General features: G+C 40.7%; 1 protein-coding gene and 1 long non-coding RNA gene across 6 annotated transcripts in view; one reads left to right on the top strand and one right to left on the bottom strand.

Annotated features, from left to right (window-relative positions):
- LOC133092270 (uncharacterized) overlaps nt 1-21,459 on the bottom strand; it is a 350,888-nt gene extending 329,429 nt beyond the window's left edge. For both annotated transcript variants that reach the window (XR_009701037.1, XR_009701036.1), the window contains exon 1: nt 21,379-21,459. This is a non-coding gene — a long non-coding RNA (uncharacterized LOC133092270). The remainder of the gene's footprint in view (nt 1-21,378) is intronic.
- Nucleotides 21,460-21,613: 154 nt separating this feature from the next.
- PAQR3 (progestin and adipoQ receptor family member 3) overlaps nt 21,614-22,297 on the top strand; it is a 28,103-nt gene continuing 27,419 nt past the window's right edge. For 3 of the 4 annotated variants that reach the window (XR_009701121.1, XM_061192407.1, XM_061192408.1), the window contains exon 1: nt 21,614-21,982. Coding sequence is in view for 2 of the 4 variants with exons in the window: in XM_061192407.1 (XP_061048390.1) it covers nt 21,798-21,982 (185 nt within the window). In the remaining 2 variants the exon portion in view is untranslated. The remainder of the gene's footprint in view (nt 21,983-22,297) is intronic. The other variant, XR_009701122.1, reaches the window with a different exon arrangement.

The following is a 22,297-nucleotide window of genomic DNA, read 5'->3' as shown; positions in this document are numbered from 1 at the left end:
CTAATCAAACCAACCCCCATCATTGATATTTTCTATTTCTTCAGGATAATCTATATTTATTAATAGCCAAAGTAGCATGGGTATTTATTTTAACGAATTTTGTTTCCATAATCACATTCTGAATCCTTTGAGGTGTCTCTTCTTCTAAGGCATCTTCTTTGTACTGAAATTTGATTATTGAACACAACTTGGATTTTAGGTCATTAGCAACACCATTTGCCCCTATCAACACGCCCAGAGACAAAGGACACCTAGAGAAATGCAGAACTCCAAGTACTATGCATTCATGAAGTGCAATTCAAAGTCCCTAGGCAAGAGGGTTCTTGATACCAAGAATAGCCTAGCTGTTCCGTAGCCTTCTTCCAAGCGCCATGTGTTTGCTTAGTTAACACACTAAACTTTTTTTTTTTTTTCTTTTTACTATTGCCAGCATTGCAAAGTCAAAATAGCTGTGGAGGAACAAGCTGTTCTGCCTCATGTCTCATCAACATTCCTTGTTCAGTGTATCAAAACACAGAGAGCATAAAGAGCAAATGCAACAACTCCAAAAAGTTCCCTATTGGGGATTTGCTTCTTGTGAAACTATCCACAGCTGCCTACTCAGAACAGCCGAAGAAAGGTGGGTCTCCTTGTCAAACCCAAATGAAGTCACAGCAAGCAAGTATGGATTTAAACTCTCATTTTGTCACTTGAAAAACAAAAATCAATTATGTAGGCCCGCATGAACTAATATCAAGTTAAAGCTTGCAAAAAGTTTTCTTTCCAAAAAACCAATTTAAAATTATCAGCAGAAGTTATACTCCAAGTTCATTAAAAAAAAAAAAGTCATTGAACTAACATTCTAACCCAAATCACCTTACTAACCTAGGAAGGATTTTCATTTCAAACAGCAGCCATATTGCAAGCTATCCTATGCCAAGTACATAAGATGGGTCCATGTAAAGAAAGCTAAGAGGAGAGACTGATAAGATGATCATTGCCACTTTCATTCAGGTCACAGTTCAGCTAATGAACTTTGCCTTTAAGACAGAACAAAATCAATAGGAGAAAGATTAACCTAATTGTCCACATTTGAACATATATAAAATTAAATATTCAATTTATAGTCTTTCTCTTATTCATGATCTTGTAATTCAATTAATATCTATCCCAACAAAATAGTTTCTATTTTCATAGTTAAAACATGAAATTCTCATTTAACATGATGACAGTTCAGAGTTAGAATTAGGATAATATTTGAACTAATACTTAATAATTACTACTATTATAATTTACAGATGAGTCACAATAAAAATAGCCAAAGAGAACATTTGCCACACAGTAGTGATTTTTATAGAATACTGGCAAGAAGTTGTTGCCTTTCCAATAAAAGCCAAGATGATCTAAACCACCAGTCCCCTTTACCTCTGCTTCTACCTTCCTGCAGCATAAAGGGAAGAAATCTCTCCCAGGTGTTCTTTCCAAATGGCTACAGTAGACAATTGTGCATAGACACAGGGGTGATAGCCACATGCCTTATGTTCCAGCCGTGCATTAAGTCCAGAAACAGAGAGAGACAGAAGAGGAATAGTATGGTAGGAAAGACAATATACTAAGTGTACACTTCAGCAACTGCAGATAGAGAAACTGATAATTCTCTGATCGCAGAGGTCATGCCTAAAACAAAACAGGTCAACTCAAAGTAGATTATGAGGATTACTATTTGGTACAGAAGTTACAAGGGAAAATGGTACAGAGCCAGGTGACAAAAAAAGAGATTATGAACAAGACAGACCTAATCTTTTCTATATCCTCTCCTTGCTTTAAAATGTTTCACTTGTATTTTGGTGATGAAATATTGAGTCAACACTAGCACCTCATACTGGATATAACAGCATGCACCTTTTTTGAAATTTGCTGTTTTAGTCTTTATGTAGAGAATTCCTCTACTTATTATGGTAAAAAGCTATGCTGCTATAATTAAAACACCTAACAATATAGTGACTTAAAAAAACCATTTTGTGTCTTACACCAAACAGCTCTGAGGACAGCAATGCAATTTGGTGGGACAGTTCTGCTCCGTTCCATCATTTGAGGTTCCAGGGCATCACTGTCACCTAGATGGTTGAAACTGGATGACCAGGGATTCCAGCTGGAGGAAGATGGAAGGCATGAAGGAGGCACACCCACTGCCTTCAGGACTAGGGTCAGAGTTTAGACACCTCACCTCCCCTCACCTTCTACTGGAGAGAACTTAATCACATCCAAATGCAAAGGAATATGGGAAATGTGGTTTGGTCTTGTTTTTTTAAAGTAACTATATTGGTGGGTCTCTTTATTATAGAAGCTTATCCTTTTACTCTAATTTATGGGCACGTGAAAGAAGAAGAGAATAAATTTTTTTGAACAACTAGCAATCTCCGTATTTCCAAAGAATGCCATGAAAAAAAAGATGATTTTTATTAGTACCTTTAAGAATCTATATATAAAAATTATTTCTGTTCACAATCTGTTCCTAAATCACAGGGAAAAATTCAATGGAAGGAATTTCAGCGATAACCTAGTTTAAACCTCTAACACATGAGAAAACCAAGGCCCAGAGGTGTGAAGTTGCCTGCTTAAACAGCTGATAAGAAAAGCAGGAATGTTTATACATTCTCAGCCCAACATTCTTCACAGCCTGGCGTGAATTAGCTAAAATATGCACTTGCCTAAGTCATCTGAACACCTCCAGTAAATCAGAAAAGGTTGGGCTCCAAAGTAGATTTTTTTTCTCCTCTTAAATTAGGTGGTTTAGCTATCTAGCTAATTCAGAAGTCCCAATAAATGCTATGGTCTATTTTATATTTTAATGTAAATAATTTATTTACATCAAAGAGGAGTTGGGAGGTATTGGGGGCTGTGCATTTAGCAGCATCCTTGGCCTCTACCCACCAGATGCCAGTAGCAACCTTCCCACTCCCCAGCTCTGACAAGCAAAAATGTCTCCAGACATCTCTAAATGACCACTAGGGAGAAAATTACCTCCAGTTGAAAGTCACTAATTTAGGCTGTTAGGGGAAAAAAAAGAATTAAGACATGGACAAAAGATCTCAGAGAAAGCTACATGAATGAGCAAGAATTTGCCACCTCCTTCCCACCACAAGGGGGAAGAAAAATAAAGCGCTAGAAAAATAATCCTCAATAATGAGAACATGCATCAGTAATAAACTCTGAGCCATTCCTTAGGCCAAGTTCTGGAGAGATGGCAACACCACCAAATAGGTTTGTGGAGTTCAAGAACAGAGGGGATTTGCAATGTATTGTCGTAGTTTAAAGTCCTGGGAGATGTTAATATCTCAGAGAAGAAATAGGTGCAGGCCAACTGGGAGACAGCTCAGGGATCAGGGACACCAGTGTGGCTTGGTGATGTCAAGGATCTGATGGTCCCCACTTCAACATCACATCTTGCGGCCACTTAAAGTAACTCCAGAGAAAGAGGAAGGATTCCCCAAATTTAATTAGGTTAATTTTCTGTTACTCCAAATTAAAAAGAGGCTGAATATTAGTTTCCCAGGGCTGCCATAACAAATTACCACAAAGTGAGTAGCTTAAGACAACAGAAATTCATTTTCTCATAGTTCTGGAGGCTAAAAGTCTGAAATTAAGATGTCAGCAGGGCTGAAGTCTCTAGGGAAGAATCTTTCTTTGCCTCTTCCAGCTTCTGATGGTTGCCAGAAATCCTTATCCTTCTTTGACTTGTAGATGCACCTCTCCAATCTCTGACCCCACCTGCACATTTCTCCCTGACTGTGTTCACGTGTTCCACTCTTCTTATTAGGGCCCACCCTGATCCAGCATGACCTCATCTTAAGTTGATTATATCTGCAAAAACCCTATCTTAAAATAACGTCACACCCACAGACTCCCGGTGAACACAAATTTGTTTATTCCTTTTTTTTTTTTGCCGAGCCACGCATGCGGCATTTGGGATCTTAGTTCCCTGACTAGGGATTGAACCCACGCACCCCACAGCAGAAACGTGGACTCTTAACCACTGGACGGCCAGGGAAGTCCCTGAACATGAATTTGGGGAGGGGCACTATTCAGCTTAGTTACGGGTTACAATAGAAGTTAAGCAAGCTTTAGAAAACTAAAATTATATCTTTTGCCTGCCTGAGTTTGTGGCTTACACTTTGTACCAATCACAGACAATAAAGAAAAAAGTGTAACTCTACCAGTAATGGCTAAAAATTGTATGTTCTAGATCTTGAGTAATAAACAATTTCTCTACTATGGTTCTGAGGAAAATTCAGATTCTTCTTCCAGCATAAAAGACAGCTGTATTGTAACACGTGCTAAATCACCCACTATAAAGGAAAATCACTGACACATATAACTGGCTCTTAAAACCTTTTTTGAAAAGTTAACTAACTTGAGTTACAATAAAAAGAAGAGTATATGAACAACTTTCACCTCACTGGCTAGTAGAAACCATTCTGCCTCAATGCGCTTTTCTTCTCTTGTAAAATTGGTCAGGAATATCATGGTACCAGCACTAAGAGAGGGCATTCATGTCTAATAGGTGATTTTGAGCAAGGCAAAAAAAGAAGAGCGAGAGGCAGAAAATGGTCTTATCAACAAAAACTACACACTCATATAATTCATAGCTGGTCTCCAAACTATGCCCCCATTTATAGAAATTCACATTTCCTTCTATTTTGCCCACATTGTTAAAACAACCATGCAAAATTAAGAGAACATCAGCAATGCACCAAGCTGAACTTGATGTGGGAAATTCTGATGGAAAGAGCACAGGGTTTATTATAGTGTCCAACCTGCCTTTTTGTCTATGTATCTATTGGCACAGGGGAAGAGGATCACAAAGAAGATACAGCTGAAGAAGATAACAGCCATTCCCTCACCAACAGGCAGACAGGTGGTGCTGAGCAGAACTGCCTGACCAAGCCACGCTGGATGAGCAGTGCGCTGATGCTGTGCCACCCACCCACCCCCCCCAGCCCTGCCCTGGCCGGCACGTGACTACCACCTCCACAACCAAAGACATGTACGTTTGCATGTACGTGAGCACAAATTATACAGAGAAGACATGTTTCATACACAGTTTTCAAGTTCCTACTATGTACTAGGTCCTGTTTTACGTAGTTGTAAAAGGGAATATCAAGAATGGCAGTAACGTAGGAAAGAATCAGCCACAGGAGAGGTGACATGAAGACTGAGTCAGAGGCACTGTTGCTTGGCAATGACCCTCAGTCCCCTCACTGTTACCTTAAACAGTTGGGGGTGAGAAGACTAATGTTAGGGGGGGTCAACATTTCAGTTGAATATGAGCCACACAAACCTTTTTCAGGACTTTTCTTTTCCCCCTGCTTCTTCATCCCTGATCATGTCATTGTATTGCTCTAACCACATGACCTTTTTACCAAAGGGAGAAGAAATATAAAGAAATCTAAACATAGACGTTTGTGGAGATCATGTCATTTGCTAAACCCTAGATAGGATTCTGATAATATTTAAGACAAATGAATCCTGGGGAGCAGTTACATAAAATTTCTCAATCATATTCACCATTTATTTTGTGGTAATCCATCAATCTGGTGGACTGTGGGAAAATGTGGCAAGCTGAATCAGTTTTTAATTCATCCAAACATAGCATCGAGATCAATTATCAGAGTCTAGTTGTTTGATCACCCAGATGTGTCCTTAGTACCTTAAGTATTTACTAAATGGTAACTTAAGATAACTTCCTGCTCAAGAGGAGAAACACAGTCACATGATTTATTAATTTATCCATCTATCCAGCAAGCCAGCCAGCCAGCCAACAATACTTATTAATCCCCTATTATAGGCCAGACATGGTACTAAGCAATTAGGGATATCAAGAAGAAAAGAAATGATCCAAGTCCACAAGAAATTCATAATACTGTACAGTGGTCTCAAATATTTTTTATTGTACACCACCATCAGGAAAAAAAATTTGAGCACATACACCCAATACCAAAAATGTGTATTTCTTTATATGTTAAGCAAGTAATACTGTACTAATAAAGTGTATGTATATATAATATATACTACTACTACTATATTCATAAAGTGTATATATGTAGATAGAGAAATTATATCAGAAGAAATACATACTAAAATTGAAGTTAGGGCTTCCCCGGTGGAGCAGTGGTTGAGAATCTGCCTGCCAATGCAGGGGACACGGGTTCGAGCCCTGGTCTGGGAAGATCCCACGTGCCTCGGAGCAACTAGGCCCGTGAGTCACAACTACTGAGCCTGCGCGTCTGGAGCCTGTGCTCCACAACAAGAGAGGCCGCGATAGTGAGAGGCCTGCGCACCGCGATGAAGAGTGGCCGCCACTTGCCGCAACTAGAGAAAGCCCTCGCACAGAAACGAAGACCCAACAGAGCCATAAATAAAAATAAATAAATAATTAATTTTTTTTTTTAATTGAAGTTAAAAAAAAAAATTAAAAAAAAATTAAAAAATAAAAAAAAAATTGAAGTTAAAAGGAATGAAATGAGAAATAAATAGGTCTAAACAGAGTAAGAGAAAGAGTTCAAAGGAAAAAACCAGACCCTTAAATCAGTAACATCAGGGACAGTATTGAAGAAGACAGGTCACTGCACTTTTGCAAAGGTAGTTCTAATGTGAGCTCTTCTAGGCACAGCAGTGGCCTCAATGTGGCTCCATTACGTTAGTCCCATCCACTGCTCACACCAGACTGCCCTATTCCATCACTATGACTGCAGCATACAAGACTCCCAGGTGTGACAGAGCAGTGTCAGCTAGTGCTACATAAATGATTAGGATACAAATTTGGGGACAGAGAAAAATAGTTTTGCTTTGGAAAATCCAAAACCACCTTAGTTTTAATTTTGTGTGGAAATTTAAGAGAGACTTCAGGATACTCACTGAAGCTTAAGAAGAAAAAAAAAATTACCAGAAGTTCTTTTTTACAGTGATTAATAACTTAACAAAAAATGAAAAGCCAAATTCTGCCACATTATGGGCAACCATCCTTATATCACTAAAAAGAATGATCTTATCATTGACAGATGCTAAGACTCAGTGGTTTGAATCACACCATGTGTTACAAATTAAAAGGGCTAAAATCACAATAACACTAATCTGGAAAAGAACAGGAGAAAAACAATTGTTAGGAGCTGCAGGACCAACATTTAAAAGTAACCACATAATATGTTTCTATTTCTATTAAAAAGATATAAGTTTATATATATGAAAAAGTATAAGAATATATACTGAGCTGTTAACATTACTTATATATGGAAGGGAGTTGGGAAAATGGAAACTTTTACTTTCTTAAACATCCATGTCTCTAAGACTGAATTCTATAAGGATAATTTACTATTCTTATAATCTGGAAAAATAGGTAGTTATTTTTAACAAACAAAAAAACCTACTGAAAGAAATCACATTACAGTGTAATAAAAAACATTGTGAACTAAAAATCTGTAGACTTGGGTTCAAAAGATCAACGCTGCCACTCACCAGCCATGAAATACATGATCACTAATATTTTTGCTGGTGCTGGTAGTGGATGCTGTTAGAGCAAGAAAATTCAACCAACTGACTCCAAAGGACCCTTAAGTTTGCCTAAGTCACCTCTTCTATAATTCTGCCTCTGTCATATATATTGTATTCCAGCACTGCCCCCTACCTTCTATATGCTGCATTACAACGGGCTCAAAAAGGGGTTTATTTCCCACCTGTGATGGAGAAATGCACATACTAAAACTATCATATAATGGACTTTAATCTTTACAAGGCCCCCTAGATTCTTCCCCTAGACTACAGTTAGACGATGGACAAGCAAAACTGCTTGGTGGAAGATGACATGTATGTATTGAATGGTCGTCTCTGGAAAATGAGGACTACCTGTATACAACCCTCACTGGGAGGCTCCCCAGCCAGTGACCCAGGAAAGAACCCCATCTCTCTGTTCTGCTGAATGGCTCCTCCAGACCTGAGCAACCCTGGGTTTTAGTCTTGCATCCATCTCTATCCAGTGCAGCACCCAGGACAAGTTCTTTAACTCTCTGTCTGGGAGAACATTCCAGGTGCATATGTAAAAGTTAGGCTATCTTTTCTTGCTGTACTACATGAGTTCACGGAGAGTGATTTCTTGGTAGCTTCTTGAATTTTATTTCAGCAAACATTTAGCAAGTGCTAGTATGTGCTAGATACTATGTCAAGAGCTGGATATGAGGGAGATATGGCCCCCCCTTAGTGTTCCATATAATAGTATCTCAAATTGGTACATGGAAACAGAAGTGAGAGATATACATTTTCATGCAAGGTTCATTTCTTCATGTTAAAGATGAAGAAGCCCTGGGCCTTATCCTCAAGGAACTTACTTATTAATATTTGGTTTACACTGATTTACAGAAATAGAAGTGGGAGGTAGGATTTTTGAAAATCCTTTCGTGAGTCAGCACACAGTAAGCATTTACTATGTCCTAGTCACTAGGCTCGATGCCAGGGATACAAAAAAGGTGAAAACTACTTCCAAGAAGCTTATAGGAAACAAATTAGAGAGTGAGGCAGTGAGTGCCCTGCTCTGTGACTGATCAACCACCTCTTCCTGGAGGACTTGAGGAGTTTGTCCCTGAGGAAGGACTCAGAATCAGATCTTATGAGATCATTTCTTGCTAGGTAAAGAACAGAAGAGAAGGGAGGTGGCCAGGAATACCACCCGACAGATGAGGGGAGAAAAGGAGAAAGGTAAGCAGGGGGTCCTGACTATGCCAGGCTTAATCCAGAATAAATATGCTGGAATTTAGGGTCCCCTGACATTATCAGTGGGGACTTCATTAAAATGCACTGAACTCTGGGAGATTCTCAGATCATCTTTAGTGAATAAAGGCTCTGGGCATAAACTTCCACTGAGAATAAGGAATGGGGATGAGCCCTGAAGATACCCCATGTGAACAGGGATAGCAGCTGGCAGCTAGGACCAAATCAGACTTGCAATCTGTGCTCAGGGAACTCATGGCTCCTGGGAGCACTGCTTTTCAGCACTTCTCAAACTTCAGTGAGGGAAAGAATCAATGCTGTTTCTTGTAAGTCCTCCAGAGAATCTGGTTCTGTGGTTCTGAAGACAGGTAGGTCTAAGATTTTGCCTTTTTTTCCCTTAACAAACACCCCCTCGATTGAGATGCAGGTGATCAACAGACCGCACTCTAAGAAGTACTGCCTTCAAGCTGGACCCAGGGGTCTGATGGAAGAGATAAAAATTCCACAGCTCTGAGATGCGAAACCCTAAATGTTTCAAGAGTATACCAGAAAATCAGATGCTGTCACTGTGTATGACATACTGACTCACCAGAGCCACATACAGAGCTACAGGGGTGAAAATATTTTGTGCATTTGCCCAGAAGCATCAAGAAAGTGATGCAAGCCTCGAAGAGTGTTTTTGCAAAAACCATGGGATAACAATTTAAAATTTGCTATTTCTGGGCATATTGCTAATTCTGCTTTACTCTTCCATCGTGTCCTGGCATGTTCCTGTAGGGCTGTACTCTCAGCCCCAGCTATGGCCACACTCCTGAAGGACAAGCTGAGGCCCAGGTGGAGGGAAGTGAGGCTGATGAACTCTGCCTCTGCCAGGAACCAGTCAGAGCTGACCAGTCATTTCCCCAAGCTCAGTCACACTAACCCCTCTGAGAAAAGGGAAAAGAAGTCAGAAATGAGGTAGACAGGGCAGTTCAAAACGAGGCATAAGTGGAGGCCAGAAGCTTTTCATCCATCTTCTGAGCTTGCCTTTCAAAAACGAGTCTTGTTTCAGTTTTCCTGAAGAAAATATAGGACAAGTTATCTTCTTTTAGGCTAAAGATAAGGTAAAACTGCAAAGCCATTCAGAAAGTATGTGAACTTAATCACCAAGGTTTCTATTTTTTAAAAAGTTTTTTGAATTTAACTTTCTAACGGTCAGGCTGATACTTAGGAAGTTCATTTCAGATATAGGTAATAAATCAATCTTTTTGTTTAACCTTAGTGTTACCAACTTTAAAAATCACTGGTTTCTCAGCCCTATTTCGGTGTAAGGCTGAAGTCAAGGACTCAATGGGTAACATTCTGCAGGGAAAGACTGACACCTGCAGGACAACTGTGTCACTACATGGTAAAATCCACAGGAATTCTCAAAAATCAAACAATTCGGCAATGCACACTGGGTTACAAACTCAGCATATTGCCTGGCATACAACAGCCTCTCAACAAATGATGACTGTTGCTTACTTGATGGTGAATGGTGGCTGTACATGCTTTTGCAATGCATTTCTTGAAATTTAAAAAAAAAGCCCAAGGATGAAGAGGGTCAGAGGCTATTCAAATTATTCAGATCATTCTTCTGTTTTGCATAGAAACCCTTCCCGACAGATAAGAGTCTGTCTTGTTTTTAAAGACCTTACAGAAAGAAATTCTACAGCCTCCCCCACACATTGTGGCTCTACAGCCTTCAGCAAGGCCAGGCTTAGGCAAACTTCGTTAGGTATATAAATTTAATTTAAGGAGCTCTGTCTCTCCTTTCAGAATAGACACCACCTCCCAATTTAGACCATCTGTTCAATAAACATTTTTGTTCAGGTACTATGTTCCAGGCACTGTGTTATTTAACCTGTGAACAATGGTGTACAATGGCGAACTAGACAAGTTTCCTGTTCTTGAAAAGTTTCCAGTCTGCTGATCCTGCAAGACTCCAGGGTGCTCCTGCTTCCTTTTCTCTGCCCCCCACCTCGTTTTCAGCTCATTTATTCTTCCTTATAAACACCTGATGCCAGGAACTTCCCATAATCTTCCACACTCCCAACAAAACAGAACTGCCTGTGCTTCATTTTCGCAGGGCTCCAGTCTAGGTAGCAACTTAGCTGATCTGGTAAACTATTCCATGCCAAGGGCTAATGGATCATATCACCAAGGTAATTTGAACACATTTTAATGGGGTCTTCCTGAAGAAGACCAATCAAAATCATTCAGACCTTTGTGTTGGACTGATGGAGATGATATTCAGAGTTAGGCATGGCCTTGTGGTGCAGCCCTACCTTGCCCATGTGGTACCTAGCCTCCAGAGAACACAGCCAAACCTTGATTTTTTGGCTTAACGCCACTGTTTAAACCTATTTTCTTATTAGCCTCAATAGAGTTGAAACATATACCCAATCACTTTTTATTGTAGAGTAGCTCCTTTATATTCCTGGTAAATGTCTCTTTTCATTCTTCTTTCTGACATACGGAGACTCCCCATAGTAATCCAAAAATAACATTGAAAAATGCAAAATTAGATCAACTTGCATTTTTCATCAATTACACTTAACTTCCTAAATTTTGCAGAGCAAGTAGTCAGGTGGAAAGGCTACCACTTCTCAAATTTATAAATTCAAATCAGATACAAGATGATTAGTAAGCTACTATTCCTGCTTGTTGTAAATGGTGATCTCTCTAAGTAGTTCTTGATCTGTGCTCTTGGCCATTCTCTAAGTGGGTGTTTGTTTAAAATTCCAGGCTCTGTCAGTGGTGATCTTGTTTCTGATAGCATTTAATTACTAAAAATAAAAATATTTTAGTCCACATTAAGTAACACAATTCCTTCACTTTGTTGAACTGAACTAGTGTATATTAGTAATGAATGTATATTCATTACCAAGAAAAAAGAAGTCAAGAAATATAAGGTTCGTGTCCCAAGATGTTAACTTTTTCAATGGGGCATAAATTGTTTTTCTTTATATTAATATCTATCTCTAATCTTAAGAAGGCTCAGTGGAAGATTATAACAACTACCCTTGAATATTTCCTTGGATCTGATTGGGTTTTTTTAAACTTATTCTTTTAAATCTCCTGGACAACAAGACAAAGTATATAAATAAGCCTTAGAAATTTATTACTCAGGAAATTAAAAATGCCATAGAAGAGTTTGGGATTAGCAGATGCAAAGTATTATACATAGAATGGATAAACAACAAGGTCCTACTGTATAGCACAGGGAACTATATTCAATATCCTGTGATAAACCATAATGGGAAAGAATATGAAAAAGAGTGTGTGTGTGTATATACACATACTGAATCACTTTGCTATACAGAAGAAATTAACATAACATTGTAAAGCAACTATACTTCAATAAAATACATTTTTTTAAAAAGATAAATCCAAATTTAAAATTTATAAAAATGCCATAGGAGAAAGGAACTGAACATTATTGATGCCTTTCGTACACTTTGTACATGTTATTTCATCTGTTTCTCTTGAGAGCTCTGTCATGTCATGTCATGTAGGTTGTTTAGAAGGATCCTCACCTAACAGATGAGAAAATAAAAGCCAGGAGAGATTCTGTAACTTGCCAGTAAGCGATATTTTTCAGATTCAGCCTCGTGTCCATCTGGGTCTAGAGCACATGCTCCTTCCATGATACCTGAAGAACCTTATTCTAAGTGCTGGGTATGAATTTCAAATAAAAAGATAGACTTGGTATGAAGTGAGAATGCTATCAAGGTTGTAGCACCTTTATGGTGTCCAGTGGAACACTATAAAAATAGAAAAAAATTTTGAAGGGATTTGTGTTTACATGTTTAATGTACGTCAGTGATTAACAAACTATGTTTATCATTTATGGAGGCTTTTAAATGTAATTTTCAAAGTGCAGCCATTTAGAGATTAAACATTATAGTGCAGTATCTGCACATCATTTGTGAGAAATCTAACTCACTATTGCTATAAACAGTTTAGGATAAAAACCCTGACTCCTACAGTAATGAAGAAGCTTATCACATTTAAGCTTTATTGATTTCTGCTCTGCAGTATGTTTCAATGTATTTAGAATATCATTCTTGTGGCTAATATGATTGACTATGCAATTAGTAGAAACAGATTTATTTGATCCTAATATTCACTCTAAAGATTTTGAACAATACTATATCCTCATTCCTTTATTCATTAAAAATTTATTGTAAAACAGTTTGGTGTTCCATATAAAACTAAGCATGCAATTGCCATACGACCATGACTGAACAATTGCATTTGGGGGCATTTATCCCCAATAAATGAAAAATTATGTTTACATAAAAATCTGTACACTATTGTTCATTACAGCTATATTTGTAATAGCCCCAAACTGGAAATAACCCAGATGTCCTTCAACAGGTGGTTGGTTAAACAAATGGTGGTACATCCATACTATGGAGTACTATTCAGCCCTAAAAAGGAACAAATTATTGATACATGAAACAACCTGAATGAACTGCCAGGGAATTATCCTGAGTGGAAAAAGCCAACTCCAAAAGGTTACATACTGTATGATTCCATTTACGTAATATTCTTAAAATGACACAATTATAGAAATGGAGAACAGATCAGTGGTTGTCAGCGGTTAAGGAGGGGGTGAGAGTAAGAGTGAAGTAGGTGTGACTATAAAAGACAACAGGAGAGATCCTTGTGGTGATGAAAACATTCTGTACCTGGACCGTGTCCGTGTCAATATCATGGCTGTGATACTGTACTATAGTGTTACCACTGGGGGAAACTGGGTGAGGGTACAACTCTATTATTTCTTACAATTACATGTGAGTCTATAATGACTTCCCCCCAAAAAAGTTAATTTAAAAAAAAAAAGATATTGGGACTTCCCTGGAGGTGCAGTGGTTAAAACTCCACGCTCCCAGGGCTTCCCTGGTGGCGCAGTGGTTGAGAGTCTGCCTGCCAATGCAGGGGACACGGGTTCGAGCCCTGGTCTGGGAAGATCCCACATGCCGCGGAGCAACTAGGCCCGTGAGCCACAACTACTGAGCCTGCGCGTCTGGAGCCTGTGCTCCGCAACAAGAGAGGCTGCGATAGTGAGAGGCCCGCGCACCGCGATGAAGAGTGGCCCCCGCTTGCCACAACTAGAGAAAGCCCTCACACAGAAACGAAGACCCAACACAGCCATAAATAAATAAATAAATAAGTAAATAAATTTTTTTTAAAATTCCCCATTAATGGATATTTGCATAGCGCTAACTTAAAAAAAAAAAAAAAAAAGACTCCACGCTCCCAACGCAGCGGGCAAAGGTTTGATCCCTGGTTGGGGAACTAAGATCCTGCATGCTGCACTGCATGGTCAAAAAGAAGATATTGACCACGTAACACCTAAGGCACTGCAACTGCAAACACAATAAAGATTCCTCAAAGGACACTAAATACCTACAAGAAAGAAGGTAATTCCACTGTAGTGTGGTAAATTCAATTCCACAGTTTGCATATACACCAAGGGGACACAGAGGAAAAGCACTGAACCTATATCTGGAATAAGGGTATATGAAAAGTTTCCCAGAAAAGGTAATGCTGCAGCAGAGACTTGAAAAATTAATAGGAGTTATTTTGGCAAAGAAAGGGGGAAAATTGGTGAAGGGCATTCCAGGCAAGGGAGCAGCATGTGCAAAGGCAAGGAGATTGGAAATAATGTGGTGCCTTCAGGAAGCTATGAGTAGTTCGGTATGTCATGTGTCTGGTGGGTAAGGCTGCTGGGAGAGACAAGGCTCATCTCAATCCTAAGTCAGGGTCTAGGTCTTGAGGTATATTATTTTAAAGGGCTTGAAGTATATACTGTAGGGTATAGCTAGAGATTATAGGTTTGTCTGTCTCTCCATCTGTTTATAGCAATAAATGAGATTTAGGTTTTAAAGGGCATGGAGGTGGAGACTGAATTGTGAGTTGAAGGTGGGGACCAGAGGTAGCTAGTGACATATTATAGCAGTGACAACAGGAATGAAGAAGAGGGATACATCTGAGAGACATAACAGAGACAGAATCCAACAGTATATGGTGACTATTTGAACGTGAGAGAGGAAGACAAGGGAAGAATCTAGGGCATAACCGCAAACGAGTAGGACTAGAATGATTCTCCCCAGCCCAGAGCAGACATCCCTAATTAATAATTACAGGGACTTCCCTGGCGGTCCAGTGGTTGGGACTTCTCCTTCCAGTGCAGGGGTTGTGGGTTCGATCCCTGGCCAGGGAGCTAAGATCCCACATGCCTTGCAGCCAAGAAACCAAAACATAAAGCAGAAGCAACATTGTAACAAATTCAATAAAGACTTTAAAAATGGTCCGCATCAAAAAAATCTTTAAAAAGAAATTATACTCTTTACAACTCAAATCAGCTCTCCCAGGAGCCTCTGCTTATCCATCAGGGTTAGCAAACGAGTTGAATTTATTTTCCACCTCTTACCTTAGACGACTCCTGAATTTCTAGATGGATGGTGGTGTTATCCATAAAAATGGGTGAAACAAGAATTGAAGAGAGAAAGTTTGAACTTGCTTCAATATGTTCCTGAGTTTGAAGGTCATGAGAGACATCAAAGTGGAAATACGTAATAAGAAACTGGATATTTAGGTGTATAGCTCAGGATGGAAATTTGGGAACTAGGAGCATATATGTGGAAATTAAACCAGAGGAATCGAGACAGTTACAGTCTAATTACAGTACATAAAGGGACAAGAAAAAAAGATCAAGCATAGAACCCTTAAGAACATGGATATTTATGTGATAGGCAAAAGAAGAAGTGATCACAAAAGAGACTAAGGTAGTATGTTAAGAAAAATAAGAAAATCAGGAGAATATGGTTACTGAAACTCAGGAAGGAAAGAAAGGGAAAGTGGTCAGCAATTAAGTGCTGCAGATAAATCAGTAAAATAAGGACTAAAAAAACTTATTAACAGAGACCCAGGGAAGATGGTGATGGTGGTGGCATCACAGATTTTGGACCCAACCCAATCCAGGCTGATCTCATCTTGAAATCTTAATTGCATCTGCAAAGACCATTTTTCCAAATAAGGTCATATTCACAGGTCCCAGGAGGACATATCTTTTGGGGGGGAGGAAGAGGGGCACCATTCAACCCACTACAGTGTGAGGAACATGCAAAATGCATTCACCCCAGGCCAACAATCCCAAAAGTCTCAACCCATTAGAGCATTAACTCTAAAATCTTATCTAAATATCATCAGCTCAAGAGTCTCAAATCTTATCTAAATCATCTAAATCTGGTATGGGTGAGACTCTGGGTATGATCCATCCTGTGACAAAATTCCTCTCTATCTGTAGAGTCTGTGAAACTAGAAAAAATGCTATCTGCTTCCCAAATACAAGGGTGGGACAGGCACAGGATAGACATTCCCATTGCAAAAGAGGAATAAAGGGGTCACCATTCCCAACTAAGCTCCAAATCCAGCAGGACAAATTCTTTTAGGTTTCAAGGCCTGAAAATAATCCTCTGTGGCCTGATGCTCTGTCCTTTTGGCCTATGACGGGACCCTGCCAGTCTCTGTGTCACGGGGGCTCTGCCCTTGAAGACATTCTTCCTTTTTCTTGAAGGGTAACACATGTTTGCAAACAAGTAACTCTATCAGCCAGCTTCCTGCCTGTAGAATCTCAGAAGTCCACAAGCCTTCCTTCATTCTGTCCTCTCTCTGTCCCCTTCAGTCCAAACTGTGTTTCTGCTAATACAACTTTCTCAAAAACTGTGTGTGCCTCCTCTGTATGACATGGAGGTCTACTCCATTAGACAGAAGGGTCCCCACAGATCTTTCCTGGATAGCCCCATACGATTCCTGGCTTCTGCTGAATGGTTGAGTAAATCCATAAGTTACAAGACAATCTCTTAAGCAAAAGGTTGCCCAGCCACATCCTTGGTCCTCTCTCCAGAGCATGCTTTTCCAACAATGAATTTCCTAATTTTAGCATTCTTTGTGATCTAGACAGTTTGAGAATCTCCCAAATCATCAAATGCTTGTTTCTTTTTGCTTAACAGTTCCTTCCTCCCATTTATCTCTTTCCTTCATGTTTCACTATAAGCAGCAAGGAGAAACCAGGCTGATTTTTTAACACTTTCCTTGGAAATCTCCTCAGCTAAATATCCAAGTTCATCACTTTTAAGTTCTGCTTTCACCCAACAATAGAACTCAATTCAGCCAAGTTTTCTGCCACTTTATAGCAAGGATTTCCTTTCCTTCATTTTCTAATGCTATGTTCATTTCCTCCTGAGACCTCCCCAGAAGAACCTTTTAACATTCATATTTCTACCAATATTTTGTTCATGACAATACATGTATGCTCTAAGATGATAGAAGCTTTCTCTACTGCACTCTTCACTTCCTTCTGAGATCTCATCAGCATTTCCTTTAACATCCCTGTTTTTACCAACCACCCACCACTTCAAGGAAATCTAGGCTTTCTCTATCACACACCTCAAAATTCTTCCAACTTCTATAAACTACCCAATTCCAAAGCCACTTCCACATTTTTAGCTTTTGTTACAGCAACACCCCTCTTTCCAACACCAAAATCTGTATTAGTTGCTTAGGGCTGTCACAAACTTGGTGGCTTAAAACAACAGAAATTTATTCTCTCAGAGTTCTGAGGTCAGAAGTCCTAAGTCTGTAGGGTAGGCCACCCTCATGCTAACGGCTTTGGGAGGGAACCCTTCCTTGCCTCTTCCAGCATATGGTGGTGCCATGGGCCATGGGTTCTGTGGCTTGTGGTGGTATAACTCCAATCTCTGCTTCTGTCTTCACATGGCCTTCTTCTGTGCTTGTGTCTCAAATCTTCCTCTCCTTTCTCTTACAATGACACCAGTCATCAGATTTAGGGGCCACCCTAAATCCAGGATGATCTGGAGATATTAAACTTAATTATATATGCAAAGATCCTATCCAAATAAAAGTCACATCCAAGGTGTCAACTGAAAAAGAAAGCACAGCACGAGAGCTGTGAGTTTCAGTTTTATCTGGGAACTTACTGAGGACTTCAGCCAGGGAGACAGCCAAAGGGAAAGTAAAAGCAGACAGGGGAATGTTGGAGATACATCTGAGAGAAAGGTAATTGACAGAGCAAGATCCATGAAGAGACTAAAGGGAACATGATCCAGAAAATAGGTAGCAGATTGACCTGAAGTAGCGGGTTCAAAGGGGTCATTTCTACTGAGACAAAGGAAAGGAAACAAAGGATGGGCTTTAATTTGGGGTGAGCTTAGAGGGGGAGGGTTAGCAGCAGAAAGTTGAGGAAGTTCCCACTCTCTGACCTCTCGTTTCTGTGTGAAAGAGGAAGGGGTTGATCTGCTAATGTTAAGTGGTGGGTGGGGAGTAGAAGGTGTCCAGCAAATGTTAAAATATCCAAAGTGGAGTTGAAAGTGCCACAGAAACTGTAAACTGAATTTGCAGAGATACCAATCCACGCCATTTTTGTCATCTTCTTCAGCGACTTGGGTATGGAATTAAAGAAGATATAGTTAAGTTGATGAACTGTTTGTGGTTCATTGTTTCTTCAGATCAGCCTAATTTGACAGGAGGGTTGAAATCATTGGCAAGGTTGTGGTGATGGGGAAGGAAGGAAAAGAAGGTACTGATAAAATACGGCCAAGGGAGGAGATAACTCCAAGGCTTAAGAGACTGAGTGAACAGGGAATCAGGGTTAAAAACAGATTCAGGAGGAAAGATAATGAATTCATTTTCATTATTTCAGGCTTCCATGTCCAGTTCTGTATGTGAATCCAGATGCACAGAGAGGAGATCTGGCCTGAAACTACAGATTTGTGAGACATCAGCTTAAAGATAGTAACTGAAGCCACAGAAATATATAGAGTAAAAATAGAATACATTTTTTAAAAAACTGAAGAAAGAATCCTAAAACACACCTTGGTTTAATACTCAGGTAGAGAAATAGCAATTATCAAAGGTCTCTGGAATGGACAGGCTGAAAGGTAAGGAAAAAATCCAGGTGTGAGTTGTCTCAAAAGTCTAGAAAAGAGAGTTTCATGGTGGGGGAGGGGAGGGGAGGCAGTCAAAATGTCAATTTGCTGTGCAGATTTGTAAAGATGACTATCTAAAAGATGTCTTATTCATCTCTGTTTTCTGGGACAAATGTGTGGCACACAATTGGAATTCAATAAATGTAAACTTCCATGGTGCGTCCATTCCAATACCTGCAAGTCTCGCTCCAATATCATATTATAGCTATTAAAAAATGTAAAAAGAATAAACAAGAAGGAAGGAGGGAAGGGAAAAGTATCTCAGATGCTCCATGAAGCCCAGATGCTCCATGAAGCCCCCATGTCTCTCCATCCCAGATCACTGAAAGCCATCCTATAAAACAATGCACAATCTGAGTTTCCCCAAACCTCAAATCCCTGTAGGACACAGACTGATCACAGCAACAGTAAAAATTTGAAGTTTCCTAGCTCTTGGGCCCACGTGAAGATGTAGGACTCCCAACTCCTCGAGAATTTCCTACCCCCTACCACAAGTGTATTAAAGCCAAGATGTGTCTCACCACAGGTGCTTATGATGAGATGCTGCCATTTTCTCAGCAACTCTTACTGGGCAGTTCAGTTCAGTTCCCCATCCTGTCACTTCAAGCGCACTGAGATTTCTGCTAGATGCAGCTGTTGATCCCCCACCAGGATGGGGAGGCCCTGGCATTCCTTTACCAGGCATGCTACTGAAGTCTTCTGGCAAGCACCATGACTAAACAGCCAGAGCCCTCAAAGTGCAAAATCCCATAGCTATCTGTGGGGAACTGTGTCCTCTCCCGTTTGCGTTATCACTGTTAGAGATGCCCCAAAGCAATGTCGCTCCTGCTTCCATTGCCTTACAGACCTGAGTGGAAGAGGAAATAGAGCTCTTTCCATTTTTTTCCCTCATAGACCTCTTTTTCTCTCTAGATTCAGACATGGATTGTTGCTATATCTATGTTTTCATATCTGTCCATTCATTTCATAAGTGCGGGTGGGAGTTAAGTACTTAGTGTTAAAGACTGCTTACTTTAAAAATGAAACCACATGAATGAATTAGAGAGAACTGACATGGGTTATAAATGATTGAAGTCAGTCCAGAAGTCATTTTGCAACAGGTTTCACGACAATAAAAGCAGCTGCCATTCCTAATTCTTCACTCTAGTGTCCCACCATTATCATAATGCAGCCGCCATTCTCAGGTCTCTGTCTCTGATGACCTCTGGGCATCTTTCTACTTCTGTTTCAAATACCAGGTTACAAGCTCTCTTCCCGCATCTCCAGGCCAAATTCCCAAGAAAGAAACTGATCGAAGAAAGCTAATTACCGTTGCTCTTGCATGGACATCTGCGTTAGGACATCTCATGGGCCACTGATCCAACTCTGGGTCAGCGGTGGCCACAAGGTAATCTCCTGTGGCACCAGCGTGAATACACGCTGAAGGAACTTCCCAGAAGACTTCTATGAGCAGGCATTCTCAGCCATGATCTTCCTCCACTAGGAAATGAGAATTCCTATACACAGTAACCTTAAGCAGAGCTAATGTACTGAACACACAGTAAGCTTTTAAATATTAGTTTTAGCTTCATGACTTAAAAAAAAGTCTCAGTGTTTCCTTTTACATGACATTTAAGTCCGTTTAGAATTTATCTAAATTTGTCTAGTTTTATCTATTAATATATCTTCCCTTGAACTCTAATAATAGATAACATTTTGGGGGGCTAACAATATGCCCGGCAGTTTTCTCAGAGTGTTACATTGATTCACTGATTTAATCCTTACAACACAAAGTACTGTTATTATCCCTATTTTACTAGTAAGAAAACTGAGACACAAAGAGGTTAAATACTTGCTAGCTAGTAAATGGTTGAATTCAAACCCAGGTAGCAAGGCTTCAAAGCCCAGAAGTTAATCAGTAAACCATACCGCCTCTCACACAGCAACTAATATTACTAACACAATAACAAAACATAAAAAACAGGCATCATGAATGATTCTCATCATGCATGTAGCCAAACAATGAGCTAAAGATTCTACATATATGGATGCAAAACTGATGTTTTGCCCTGTTGCCATTATGAATAAGCATTGGCATCATAATTCGTAGCCGGAGACAAAGCTATAACATTTGCCCCCCAAATTTTGATATATTTCATCTTTATCATTCAGTTCAGTAGATTTTCTCATTTCCATTGTGATTTCTTCATCAACCCATTAAATACTTAGAAGGGTTTTGTTTCAATTCCAATCATTTGGGGCTTTTCGGTTTTCTTGTTCATTCCTAGCTTGTCTATTGTGGTCAGGGAAAATACTCTGAATGCTTTTGGTGCTTTAAATGTGCTGGGGCTTTCTTTATGACTCAGCGTATGCTCGGTTTTGGTAGAGTTCCATGTACATCAGTTTTCCTCTATTTCCAACCACTTGCAAGGACTGACCCTAGCCCAGAAAACCTCCAAGGTGCCCTCTGACCCCAAGTGTGTGAGATTCCACGATAAAAAGTAACCGGTGAAGAGTTAGCTCTAGTTCCTATTTTTCTTCCAGTTACTCTTTTCCCCTTGATTTTCAAAATGCAACACATATTGCTTCTAATTAAAAACAGAATAAGAAAAAAACCCACTTGAATTCGCTGTACAGTACCGCGCTCTCCTCACGGAAGAGCAGAGGCCGGCCGCCGCCCGCACGCGCTCGAGCTGCCCGGGAGCCCCGGGCGAATCCCGCAGGTCCTTGCTTACAGGCGCGCCCGCGCGGACCGCGGCCCCGCCCCCTCCCCAGCCGCGTCGGCCCCAGCCAGGGCCGAGGGGCGGGGCTCGCCGCGGCGTGCTGACGTCAGAGAGGGCTGCGACGCCGCCGGGTCCGCCGGGGTGCTGACGGCGGTGGCCTCCCTGTGAGCGGAGCCCGGCCTGGGCAGCGGCAGGGCCGTAGGACCTCGCGCAACGTCCGGGCTCCGGGGCGGGGGCTGTGGGGGCGAAGCCCCCTCCCCGGGGAGGCGGGGCCTGGGCGAGCTCCCCGCTTGGGGAGCGGCGGTGGCTGGGAAGGATGCATCAGAAGCTGCTGAAGAGCGCACATTATATCGAGCTGGGCAGCTACCAGTACTGGCCCGTCCTGGTGCCCCGCGGCATCCGCCTCTACACCTACGAGCAGATTCCCGTGTCCCTCAAGGACAACCCGTACATCACCGACGGCTACCGGGCCTACCTGCCCTCCAGGCTGTGTATCAAAAGGTACAGTCTGGCCGCCTCCACTGGGTGCGCCTGGGGGGCGCGCCGGCGGCCCCTCCTCCTCACCTACAGCCTTTTTGTCTGGTCCGCCTGCTGCTTTCCCCGCTTTTCTCCGTGCCCATCATTTCCTAGCTGCCCCAACCTTTTCATCCCTTTCTGCCACCTCTCCTTTCTCGTCTTTCCTTCTTCCGCCGCCGGGCTACTTGATCCATGGACTAATGATAGTAACAATGATCATAATCACAAACTCCTGTGGGGCTTTGCTCTTTACAAAGGAATTTTACATCCTTTATTCCATTTGGTGCTTATTGGGATACA

This window comes from Eubalaena glacialis, chromosome 5, assembly GCF_028564815.1.
Source record: "Eubalaena glacialis isolate mEubGla1 chromosome 5, mEubGla1.1.hap2.+ XY, whole genome shotgun sequence".
Taxonomy (NCBI): Eukaryota; Metazoa; Chordata; class Mammalia; order Artiodactyla; family Balaenidae; genus Eubalaena; species Eubalaena glacialis.
Note: the sequence above shows the minus strand (reverse complement) of the source record. Positions and strands in the feature narration are given on the sequence as shown.